Source organism: Alligator sinensis, unplaced genomic scaffold (genome assembly GCF_000455745.1).
Source record: "Alligator sinensis unplaced genomic scaffold, ASM45574v1 scaffold1892_1, whole genome shotgun sequence".
NCBI classification, from domain to species: Eukaryota; Metazoa; Chordata; order Crocodylia; family Alligatoridae; genus Alligator; species Alligator sinensis.
This window is the reverse complement of record NW_005842966.1, coordinates 294249-305791: the sequence shown is the minus strand read 5'-3', so window position 1 is coordinate 305791 and position 11543 is coordinate 294249. Positions and strand designations below refer to the sequence as shown.

General features: G+C 56.8%; 1 protein-coding gene across 6 annotated transcripts in view; it reads right to left on the bottom strand.

The window, feature by feature from the left end:
• The window catches only part of ADGRL1 (adhesion G protein-coupled receptor L1), a 35861-nt gene extending 25603 nt beyond the window's left edge, over nt 1-10258 (bottom strand). For 5 of the 6 annotated variants that reach the window (XM_025192745.1, XM_025192747.1, XM_006036470.3 and 2 more), the window contains exons 1-3: nt 8656-8825; nt 4771-4984; nt 1642-1751 (exon numbers count right to left, since the gene is read on the bottom strand). In XM_025192745.1, the coding sequence (XP_025048530.1) occupies nt 1642-1751; nt 4771-4984; nt 8656-8728 (397 nt within the window). In that variant the 5' untranslated portion in view covers nt 8729-8825. Of the gene's footprint in view, nt 1-1641; nt 1752-4770; nt 4985-8655; nt 8826-10239 lie in introns of those variants that run through there. The other variant, XM_025192746.1, reaches the window with a different exon arrangement.
• Nucleotides 10259-11543: the final 1285 nt, after the last annotated feature.

Genomic DNA, 11543 nt, shown 5'->3' with positions numbered 1-11543 from the left:
GCTGGAAGGCAAAAGAGCAGGAATCAGAAATGAAGGCGTTAGGGGAGGGGGGGAGGGGGGGGCGTCCATCTGTCCAGATCTGTCCGTCTGCGAGGAGAAACCAACCGGGGGGGTGACCAGGGCCCCTCCCCAACCCCTCTCCCAAGTATAGGGTATCAAACCACAGGAAGTGCCCCCCCCCACCCCCAAGGAGTTGCCCTGGCTCACCAGACAAAGCGGGTGGGGAGGGCAGGGGCTGCAGACCCAGGAGGCAGAGGGGACCCTGAAACAGCACCCTTCACCAGAGCAGCTGCTGCCACCTCTCTGGAGGGGGCAACATGGGGCAATGACCTGAAGCTGTCTCCTCCATCTCCGGCAAGCTGGAAAGACTCTCCAGGGGAGTGACGGGGTGGCCTGTCTTGGGAGTCCAGCCCCAAAGCACAGGACTGCGAGCAGCGGTGCCCTCCTGGCCTTCTGCTCTGGAATGCCTTCACTCGTTTGGAAGGAGCCACCATAGAGCACAACAGGCCCGGCAGTGGGACTTCCTGCTCTCTCCAACCCTCCTCGTTTCTTCCAAACCCGCTTGCCATGACCTGTGGCCACCCTGCACACCCCTGATCTTGAAAGCCAAGCAGGATTGGGCCTGGTTAGTACTTGGATGGAAAACCTGCCTTTTCCAGCACCACTTCTGGTATCCACCTATAGCCACCCTGCAACACGCACCAATCCAAGGTGACACACTAATACATATATACATACACATGCAAGGATCACACACTGGTGCACTCTCGTATGCACTGTGACACATGCAGATCAGTGTAGCTCTGCTCCCCTGGCGGATCTCCTAGCATGTCCCAATTTGGTCTCAGGCAGGTGCCCTGCCTCCCCCCCCCCCCCCCCCCCCCAACACGTGCACCCTTTCCATCTATCTCCACGATCTATCACTACATCCAGGTGCCTGGGCTCCCAGCCCCACCCTGCTCTAAATCACCAGATCCCACTACCCTCCCATAATGGGGAACCCAGGTGTCCTAGCTCCCAGATCCCTGCTCTAACCACTTGCCAGGTGTCCCCAAATCCCCTCTCTGCTCCCATCAGCTTCCTGCTCATCCTGGGGCAGGAAATCCCCCTGTCCCATCCAAGGGTAACTCCCCCAGGGGCTTAGCCTCAGCTGGGGGTGGGGGAGGGGTGCTGGAAAGACATAGGGAGCCTTCTATTGGTGATACAAGGCAGTGCAGGCTGGGGTGCAAGGGTGATGCATGGGGTGGAGTCACCTTGGAGCCTTCCCTCCCCACTGTGCAAGGAGAGCATCCCCTTGTGTCCCTGGCAGCACAGCACCCCCTACTGCTGCCACAGAGCATTGAAGCCGGTCCTACCTGCCGGGGAAGAGCACCCCCTGCTGGCCTCGCTGCTCCCTGCAGCATGGTGCCACTTAGCATCACCATGGGGCATTCATACCCTGCCCCCCCCCCCTCCCCTATATAAGTGGCCCTAGTCAGGGTGGACCCAGACATGCCCCTTCCCCCCTCCCTGGTGCCACCTCACTGGGCTAGGGAGCCAGTTCGGGGGTATCTGCCCCCTGGGTCCTGGGGGGGGAGGGAAGGGGCTGTCGCAGAGGGTGGAGAAGCCAGCAGTGAGAAGAGCATGGAGAAGTGGACTCACTGTAAGGGACACAGTCATACTGGACCTCCAGGTACTTGTAGGTCCCAGGACAGGGGTCTGGGAAGGCATCCGAACCAGCCACCACCACACACTGTGTCCTGTTGTTGCACCTGCAGGGGGGAGAACACATGAGGGGTTAATATCATGCAGCCACTTCTGGGGTGGAGCAGTGGAACATAGGAATGAGGGGGCATCACGAAGCCAGCCAGAGCAGAAGCAGGGGGTAGGGGAACAGTGGGATTGGGACTACAATTAGGATTGGAAGGGGGTTCACACCCTGACTCTGGTTGGACGGGGGAAGATGGAGCCCGGGCAGGGAATCTGGACTTCTGGGTTCATCCTCAGCTCAACAGCTGAAGTGAATCCTAGTGGTTAGAGTGGACTGTAAGCTAGTGACCAGGACTCCTGGGTTTCCTCCCCAATCTCCTTACAGGAGTCCTTTCCCACTTAGGATGCCTGAACTCTGGGGCTCCCTACTTCCAGCCTGAATCCCCCCTGCCTCCTCTAGGCAGCTGTGATCAGCAGCACCAGGTCCAGAGTCCACCACTGGGGTGGGGTCTGAGGCTGGCCTGTCCAAGGTAGGTGTTAACCTGTGACTGGGGGAGGGGAAAAGAGGGCTTAAATTTGGGGCAAGATTCACCTGTCATAGATCAAGGGGCAAAGACCTGCAGGGTGGGGGGAGGGTATTTCACCAGGGGCCACTAGAGGCACCCAGGAAAGGGAGATGAGACAGCCTTTCCCCCATCTGAGGCAGTGGTGCATGTACATACATACGTATGCACAGAGCCATGCCCAATACCCTTGCTGTGGGCGTCCAACACTGGGCACTGTCTGTCCATTCCAAAACACCTTGGATTAACTGCAGCATGTGCACATACCCCATGTAGTCCCGGATCAGCTCCGTGGGCCCTCCCTGACCCCTGTGCCTGCCAGCCAGAGCCTTGGAGCCTGGCAGTGAGTGCCCACATCAGGAGTGTGAGATGTGCGTGATGAGACATGGCAGAAACTTGGAGTCCAGGCCGGCCATCCCTGCCCCTCCACCCTGCTTGCAGAGCCCTGGGGCATGCCAGGGGCCATGGGAGGACAGAGCCCAGATGGAGCAGGTATTGCAGTACAGGCTTCCCTTGCTTTATGTGGATTCTGTATGTGTGAATTCGTTCTTACACGATGACCCTTTTTATACCAAAAATTTGTTATATGCAAGGTAAATTCACTCTTATGTGATCAGTGTGGTGGAAGCCCACAGTCAGCTGTTCTGGGCAGTGCACTGTGGGAGTGACGTGCACCAAAATATAGTCTCCTATGTGGATCTGTGCTCGTCACTCGTCTGCAACACATGCTTCTGTAGTTGCCATCCCCATTATGGCTTCTAAGTGTCCCACTAGCTTATCTCCTACCCCCCATCCCTAGCCCATCAGTGAAGCCTTCAGCACCCTCTCTTCACACCAACTAAACATTCACCACCACCCTGTGCTTGTGTGTACTGTCTGCTGTTGGTGAGTACCAAAATTGTCTTGTAAATGTGGTAGAAATAGGTCTGGGCATCAGTACAGTCAAGGTCTTGGAACATATCCCTATGTGTTACATTGTAAAGTGGGTTCCCCTTTATGCAAACTCGAGTTATGCACTGTTTTCCAGGAACACATGTACAGCATAAAGCGAGGGAAACCTGTACCTAGCCTTGGCCTAGCCTCTGCACGAGTGCAATAGCACAGAGCAGCCACCAGGGGGTGCTGCTGCACCAGGCTCTTTTCATCCTACTGCAGGGGAGGGGCTGGATCCTTGCCCCCCTCCCTCCCCCCACCAGAACCCAGCTTGAGGAGGGGTCAGCTCATCTCACACAGGCTGCCCATCACAGGCTGGGATGAGCTTGTCACTGCAGGTTACTGCGGGGGTGGGGAACGCAGAAATGCAGGGGGCTGGGAACCAGGCCCATCGAAGAACCAAGTTGGGAGAGTGGAAAAGGGGGGCAAAACGCACCGGTAATCCTGCCCAACCCCCTGCTCTGACCCCCCAGACCCCACTCTTCTCCCAAAGCTTGGACTGAACTCAGGCATCCAGGCTCCTATTCCCTTCCTGCTATAACCCCCCAGACCCCACAGTACTCTTCAGAGCAGAGGACAGAACCCAAGCATCCTAGCTTATAGTCACACCCCACTCAAACTTTAATCCACCAGATGCCTCCTCTCTCCACCCCCAAGCTAAAGTAGAACCCAGGTGTCCTGGCTCCCAGCCCTCCCCAAACCCCAGTGCAACCCAGGCTCTGGACCTCTCCCACCAAAGCTCTGTCCCCAGGGCTGATGGATGTGCCCCTGGCTGGCGCCTGGTACAGGAGAAGCTGGAGCCAGGGGTGGGAGGGCAGGTGGCACTGGTGGGGGAGCCCTCCTTCTCCTCCCATCACTGGCACTGCAGTGGCACGGCTGCCTGGCACCTGCTGGCCCCCGGGAATGGCCCCCCCACCCCTCCCCTGCTCTTGCATCAGCCTTGGTGAGAGCAGGTGGCAGCAGCTAATGAAGGAGAGGGAGGGGGGTCCCTGGACAAGAGGCAGGGAGTAGCATTGGGGGGTGGGGCCTGGGGATGCTTCTACCCCACCCCCATGCTGCTTCCTGCTGCAAAGCCTTCTGGGAGTCCAGCTCATCAGGCACTGAGTACAGACTCCCCACTCTAACCACTAAACCCTGCTCCCTCCAGTGTCCCCATCTTCCCTCAGCACCTGCACACTGCCCCCAGATACCTGACCCCAAGCCCCAGAAAGGGTGGATGGGCAGAGAGAAAGGTGCAGAGACAAACTGAGAGAGCTGTGTGGAGAGGGACAGAACGGCTGCACTGGGATGGAGGTGTGGACAGCCAGGGGACTGAACAGATAGACAACCAGACAAAGCACTGTGTGGGGATGGATGGAGGGAGAAATGGCTGGGCGAGAGCTGTGTGGATAGCGGGGATGGCTGTGCTGGCACGGGCAGAGAGATACACAGACAGACAGAGGGCTGAGGGGATGGATGGACAGACACATGAATAGATGGACAGAATGGATGGCCAGAAGGACAGGTGGAGGAATAGATGGAAGGATGGACAGAGCCATAGACAGAGGAACAGACAGACAAACAGCCACCCGCCCCTGGCACTCACCGCTGGGACATGATCTTGAAGGCGTCGGGCAGGTAGCACTGGACATTCTCCATCTGGAAGGGGTCGGCATCACAGATCTTGTCGTCCGTGCGCCCGTAGTTGGCGTTCTCCACCATGATGACGTCGCTGCCTGGGCACCGCAGCTCAATGGGGTAACCCTCGCATGCCAGCTCCCGACGCACCAACCCAAAGGGCAGCCCTGCCCGGCTCAGACCTGTGGGAGGTGGAACAGGTGCCTCATCACAGGGGAGAGGGAGGCTACCCAGGGAGTCCCACAGCCCCAGGCACACATGCCTCCCCACCCCACCTGGCTCAGACCTGTGATCAGCACAGCCTCAGAGGGGTCTCATCAGTGACCCTATACTCCTCCTCCACACAGGCAATGCCAACAACTCCCCCTTCTGAGAACTTCCTCATGTCCCATATACCTCCATCTCCCCATGTGGAGAAGATCCAGCTGTGCAGGAAACTGCCGTCTCTACCCCCACAAACAATGCAATTGACCCTGGGACCCGGGCCAGGATGCTTGGGTTCATTCCCAGACCAAGGAGGAAAGCGGGTTCTAATAGTTGGGGCCAGGAGGCTGGGAGCCTGGACACCTGGGTTCATTCCCAGCTCTGGGGATTGAAAGCAGGCTCAAGGGTCCCAAGGATGGGACCTGAAGTCCTCCAAGTGGGCAACTTAATGGGGGAGAGAGGCCATAATCTACCTAGTATCTCAGCCCTGGCCTTCTGCTTCCCAGGATGGGAGCAGAGGGTGGTGCTGGGCAGGACAGGGCAGGCTCATGCCCTGATGCTTAATCAGCCCCTGCCCCTCCCCTTGTTTCCTCGCCACACTGACGCACCCAGGATGGAGCCAGGAACATGCTGAGCTATCCCTTCCCTTCTCCAAAACAGAGCAGTGACCACAGGCACACCATTCCCTACCCCAACAGAAACCTGGATGCCTGGGTCCTGGCCCCAGTTCTGGGAGGGGCATGGTGTTTACTAGGTAAACGCAGAGAGGGCTGGGAACCAGCACTCCTGGGTTCGCAGCACAGTGCAGGGATATGGAGCCTGCTGGGAAGTAATTGGGGGAGGGCGGGGGAGAGAAGGGGACAGTGGTCTGGCTGTTGGATGGATGAACAGGCCCAAGTGTGTACATTCATTTGTGCATGTATGTGCATATGCACACGCATTTCAATGTACCTGGGTGTGCCAACATGCCCATGGGTGCTTGTGCATGTGGGTCCATGTGCAGGTAGATGCATTTGCATGTGCTCCCATCTGGCAATGTGCTTGTGAGTATGTCAGTATCCATTCATGCACACATGTATGCATGGCTCATGCTTGTCAGTGGGCCCATGTGTGCATTCCAGCATGCATTTGTCTGCAGGCGGGCACTTGAGTGAGCTTACACGTGCAAGCGTGCTTATGCATGCACATGTGTGCACAAAGAGGGTCCTGTATTGACAACCTAGCCCAGGTACCTGAATGGCCCCCCTCCATGAAAGCAATGGGAAATTCCAGCCCTGAAGAGTTCAGAGCTGTGGGGAAGGAGAAGAGAAACTGAGGCATAGCAGAGGGGGAGTCATGGGCCCCGAGTCACACACCAGAACAGTGGCAGAATCAGAGAGAGAACCCAGGTGTCTGGGCTCTTAGCTCCTCCCTCTCCCCTAGCCACTAGATCCCATTCCCCTCCCAGATTGGGGAATGGAACCCAGGCTACCTGGCTCCCACCCAGTGCTCTCTCCACCTCTCAGTACTACCAACACCATGCCAAAGCCTGCTACCACAACAGCTTTGAAATGCAGCCAGGTCTCAAGTGGAGCAATCTGGGTTTTGACTGACCCCTGGAGGGAACTCAGGGAGGTCACGAGGGTTCATTCATCCACCCAACCCTTGTGAAAGGCTCACCAGAGCTTTCACAGATTTCACTGGAGGCCTGAATTGGTCACTTTCAAGCAAAGGAAGTGCCAGACATCCAGTGAGGGAGCAGGGGACAGGACTGTGATACTGGCCATGGAGCTATCCAATCAGAGAGCCAGAATAGGCGAAGTGTGACACTGGTGACAGACCCATCCAATCGGGGCACGAAACATGACTTGGTGACAAAGCCAGCCAATCGGGGTATGCAGTGATTTATGTGACTCGTGATCCACCCCAGGCTTGCACACCACTTATCAGTGCAAATGTGGGAAGGGCCAGTCAGGACAAAGGGAGGTAGTGATTGGCTGCAGGGCTGAGATATGGTCTGGTAGGGGAGGGGACTCATGATGCTCCAAGGCCCCCATAACACAATCTGTGAAAATCCTGGGGTAGTCATGGGTGTTTTCATGAGGATTGGTGGCTCCATGAAACCCAGGAGCCCCCATGATCTGCTCACATGGCCAGAGTCTCTCCTGCCAGTAGCAGAGCTCCCGCTCCCTCCTCTGCCCCATGTACACCCAGCTGGGAGCATCAGTCTGGACATGATCTGCCACAGACTCCCTCTGAAGCCAGGCCCCTCTAACCCATTCCCCAGGGCAGCTGCCAGGGAAATGCAACTGCTCCTGGGGTACCCAGTCTCCCCCGCCCAGGTATTAAACACAGCAATGCCCATCCAGCTGGGGAATGTTGGGGGCCTGATCCTGACCAGAGCACAAGACAAAGCAGCACAAGACCACCTTGGTCATAGTTACATAGTTTCTAGAGTCAGAAGGGACCTGAACAGATCATCAAGTCTGACCCCCCACTCTGGGCAGGAACGAGTGCTGGGATCATAATACCCCAGCCAGATATCTATCAAACCTCCTCTTGAAGACCTCCAAGGCAGGGGAGAGCACCACCTCCCTTGGGAGCTCATTCCAGAGCCTGGCAGCCTTACCTGTAAAGTAAGGTCTCCTGATATCAAGCCTGAACCTACTCTCAATCAATTTGTGGCCGTTATTCCTTGTTATCCCAGGTGATGCCTGGGGGAACAGAGCCTCACCCATTTTTCGTTGGTCCCTCCGGTGACTTTATAGACAGCCACCAGACTTTATAGACAGCCACCTCTAAATCTTCTCTTGTGGAGGCTGAATAGATTCAGGCCCTTTAGCCATCTTCGTAGGGCCTGGCCTGCTGCCCCCTGACCATGCGAGTGGCCCTCCTCTGGACCCTCTCTGTGCTAGCCACATCCCTCCTGAAGTGCGGCACCCAAAACTGGATGCAGTACTCCAACTGCAGCCTGACCAAGACTGCATAGAGGGAAAGAATCACTTCCCTGGACCTGCTTGTGATGCATCTGTAGATGCATGACAAGGTCCGATTAGCCTTACTGACCACTTCCTTGCACTGGTCAGTTGAAGGCATCAGGATGAAGCAGGACACAGCTTGAGGTGGGGGCTTGAGGTGTCGGACACAACTGGCAGGACATCAAGAGCAGCAGCCCCTGCCCCAGAAGCTCCCAGTCTCATTGCAATGACTCAGGCCCACTCAGGGCTGGAGTTGAGAGCAAGGGTCACACAGGACTGGCAGGAGGCACCCAGGGTCATATTCCCCCCAACCACGTGGCTGTACCATGATGCTAGAAATGACAAGAACCCCCCACCCACCCCCAGGACTACCAGCCCACCAAAGGGCTAGAAAAAAAAAACCCTTCTCTCCCTAGAAGGGACACTGTGGGGGCCGATTTGAGCACTAGGGGGTCATATCCCCTCCCCCAGGAGGTACTGAGGCCTAGTGAGAGCTGACAGCTGCAGAGCAACCCCTAGTGGCAGGTCAGGGCAGGCCAGGGGGGGGTGGGGGGGGGGGGGCGTGCAATGAGTTCCCAACCCCCCATGCTCTCCAAGTCTCTGGACCTGCACCTTCTCCCTCAGTACCTAAGTCCCTCCCACCTCCCTCCATATCCAGCTCCTCCCCCATGCTCAGCCCCCCTCCATCCTACCTTGTGTGGCTGAGGTGACGAGGACGGTGGTGACGCACAGGCTCCACAAGGCAGGAGCCAGTCGGGCCATCATGTCACAGAAGCACTCCCTCGCACAGATCTCAGCAGCCCAAGCCCTGAGCCTCTCCCGGCATCACAGAGGGGGGTGTGAGATCTGGCAGACAGCAGCCCTGTGATGGGAGGGGAGATGCCATGAGATGAGCATGGGGGAGGAGCAGGAAGAGCCCCTGCCCCTCCTTAATGCTAGTGCCCCCCTTCCCTCCACTTCCACTTATGTCACATTCACTCCCAGCCCAGCATAGGAAGGGTTAACAGCTTGCTGTGCCCTGACCCCCCCCCCCCCCCCCCCCCCCGCCCGGGGGGGGGGGGGGGGGAGAGCAGCGCACCAGGATTCTTGAGTTCACTCCCAGCTCTTTGGAGTGAAGTGGGCTGGAGTGATTAGAGTGGGCTCTTGGGACCCTGGACTCCTGGGTTCTGCTCTCAGCTCTTTGAAGTAAATGGCTTGTATGGGTTAGAGCTGGGCTCTTGGGAGCCCGAACTCCTGGGTTCTCTTTCCTTCCCCATCAGGGGAGCCAAGGCCCATCTCTTTGAGCTGCTCTGATGCTATGCCACTCACCCCAGAGCTGGCTGCATCTCCTGGCACAGAGCAAGCAAATGTTGAACAGCTGCCACGCCCCACCCCCAAGATGGGCAGGGTGAGGGGGAATATCCAGAGCCCTTTTATGCAGTGGCTGGGTTCAACCCTTAGCTAGCTGCACTGAATGGCGAATTCACAGCCCTTAGCAAGCCCAGCACTCCATTTAAACCCATTACTCTGAAATCCCAGACCGATTCCCCACCTGAGGACACAAAAAACCTGTTGGAGCCCCCCCCAGCTCCCTCCATTGTCCCAGCAAAACTGCTCCCTGCCCCCCAGCAAAGGTCAGCAAGAGAAACAGATTAAAAGTGTGTTTTGCTCTTGCCTCAGTGGATTTATGGGCTCAGAGCTTGGATGCCTCCACTAAGAGGAGCAGGTCCTAGGAAATGGCCACAGACAACTCTCCAGCGTGCTGAAAGCTGCACAAACTGAGATGGGGGCCCCACTGTGCCCAGGACTGCTCAGACCCGCAGGCTGAAATTGGGGCACCATTGCACCAGGCACTGCCCAGGCCCCCAAGCCAAGATCAGGACCCTATCACGCTGGGTGCTACCTAGAAACATCCCCCTCAAGCCAGAGTCCAAACAGGACATGCAGGAGGCTTCTTCACCCTCATTCCCCAGGAAGCGAAACCAAATCTGGAAGCAGCCAAGGCCCCTCCAGCCAGGGCTGCACAAGCAAGTAGAGGCAGAGTTGGGGGTCTCATCTGTACCCCCTCCCTAAGCTCTGTGCCTGCCTCTGCACAGATCAGGGGAGGTGGAAGCAGCACAGCCAAAGCGATTACGGGTCTCCGGGGATTTAATTACACAAGGAGATTAACGAGCTAAAGCCGTCTGGCTCGGCCGCAGGACTCGCTCCCAGGACTGTCTGGGAAGAGCCGGGAACACTTTGGTGGGGGAGGCAAGGATTTACACTCAGCAGCGCCAGGGCGGGGCAGGACATCATACCTCAGTTTCCTTTCTTGGGTGGCGACCATCTGGGAAAAGAAGGGACTAGGATCACAGGTGTTTCAAACCATCTCAACTACACAAACCCAGAACCCTGCCTTGTCCTTCCCAGGTGGACACACTCTTCTTCCAAACCAGCCTGGGGGCATCAGACCTCTGGCTGCACACACCTATCTACACCAGGGCTCCAGGTGAGGGAGAAACAAGAAGCTCCTCAAAGACACAGTTTCCACAGCAGTATCACAGGCCTGAATCCCATGAAAACACCACACTCAGATGCCCCCATACGAATGAGAGCCAGTAACATCCTGCCTTAATTGTCATAAGTGAGGGTCAGAATTTAAGTCCAGTTAAGCCAGTATGGAGGGCCCAGTTCACACCTGAATAGCCTTTCCTCTCTCAGTACTCTGTTCTGGTACCCAAAAGACTTGTCATCCCTGTCACAACCCAAGGGTGTGATTTTTGTTTGTGTGCGCTTCGGCACTGCTGAATTATTTCCCGCCACTTGTAGCTTTCTTTGCAGGGTGCATTTCTGAGCTGCAGAAAGGAGATGCACGTTGCAAGGAGTTCCCGCCATTTGTATTCAGACTCGTGCCCCGCTATTGTCCAGTTCTAAATTATTCCTACATGGCGGCTAGCGATTGGCTTGCTAGCCGGATAAAAAGCTTGAGGGGGTTTCCCCCCAGTCCATGAGGAGGAGGAGAACTTCACATCTCGTGAAGATCTCTAAGCCCTGCGGAGCCTATCGGACCCAGCGTGTATTTCAAGAAGGCTATAGGGGTCTGATCAACCTCTCGCCTCTCCCCATCGCCGCTTGATCCCTCGACGTACCCTTCCCTGCGCGCAAAGTTCCATGGAGCCTAGCAAACTTCGTGTGAGTGAATCCAGAGCTTTACCCGGGGTTCGAGTCCTGCAGTTTTTTTTCTTCCCGGCACCGAAACCCCATTGCGACGTACTCCTGAGGTTTTTGTTCATCTCCCGTTGCCGAAACCCCATTGCGACATACCCTTATGTTCTGCAGGTTCGAGTTTTTTGTTTTGTTTTGTAACCGCAACTCAAGCACGTTTTCCTGCCTGCGCCGCGACCATCTTCGGTGTAAGTAAAATAATCTTAAATCAACCACTAAGCGTCCATGCCTAATTCTAGTGTGCCGCCCGTCTTCCCCGACCCGGCGTGTCCGGGCTGCTGGCCACAGCCCGCCGCGCGAAAAAAGGGCCTCGGACTGCTCCCAGCCTGCACAATCCCCACCCATTAGACCTCAAAAGGCTTCACACAAAGGCCCACGTGGTCATACGCCATGGAGA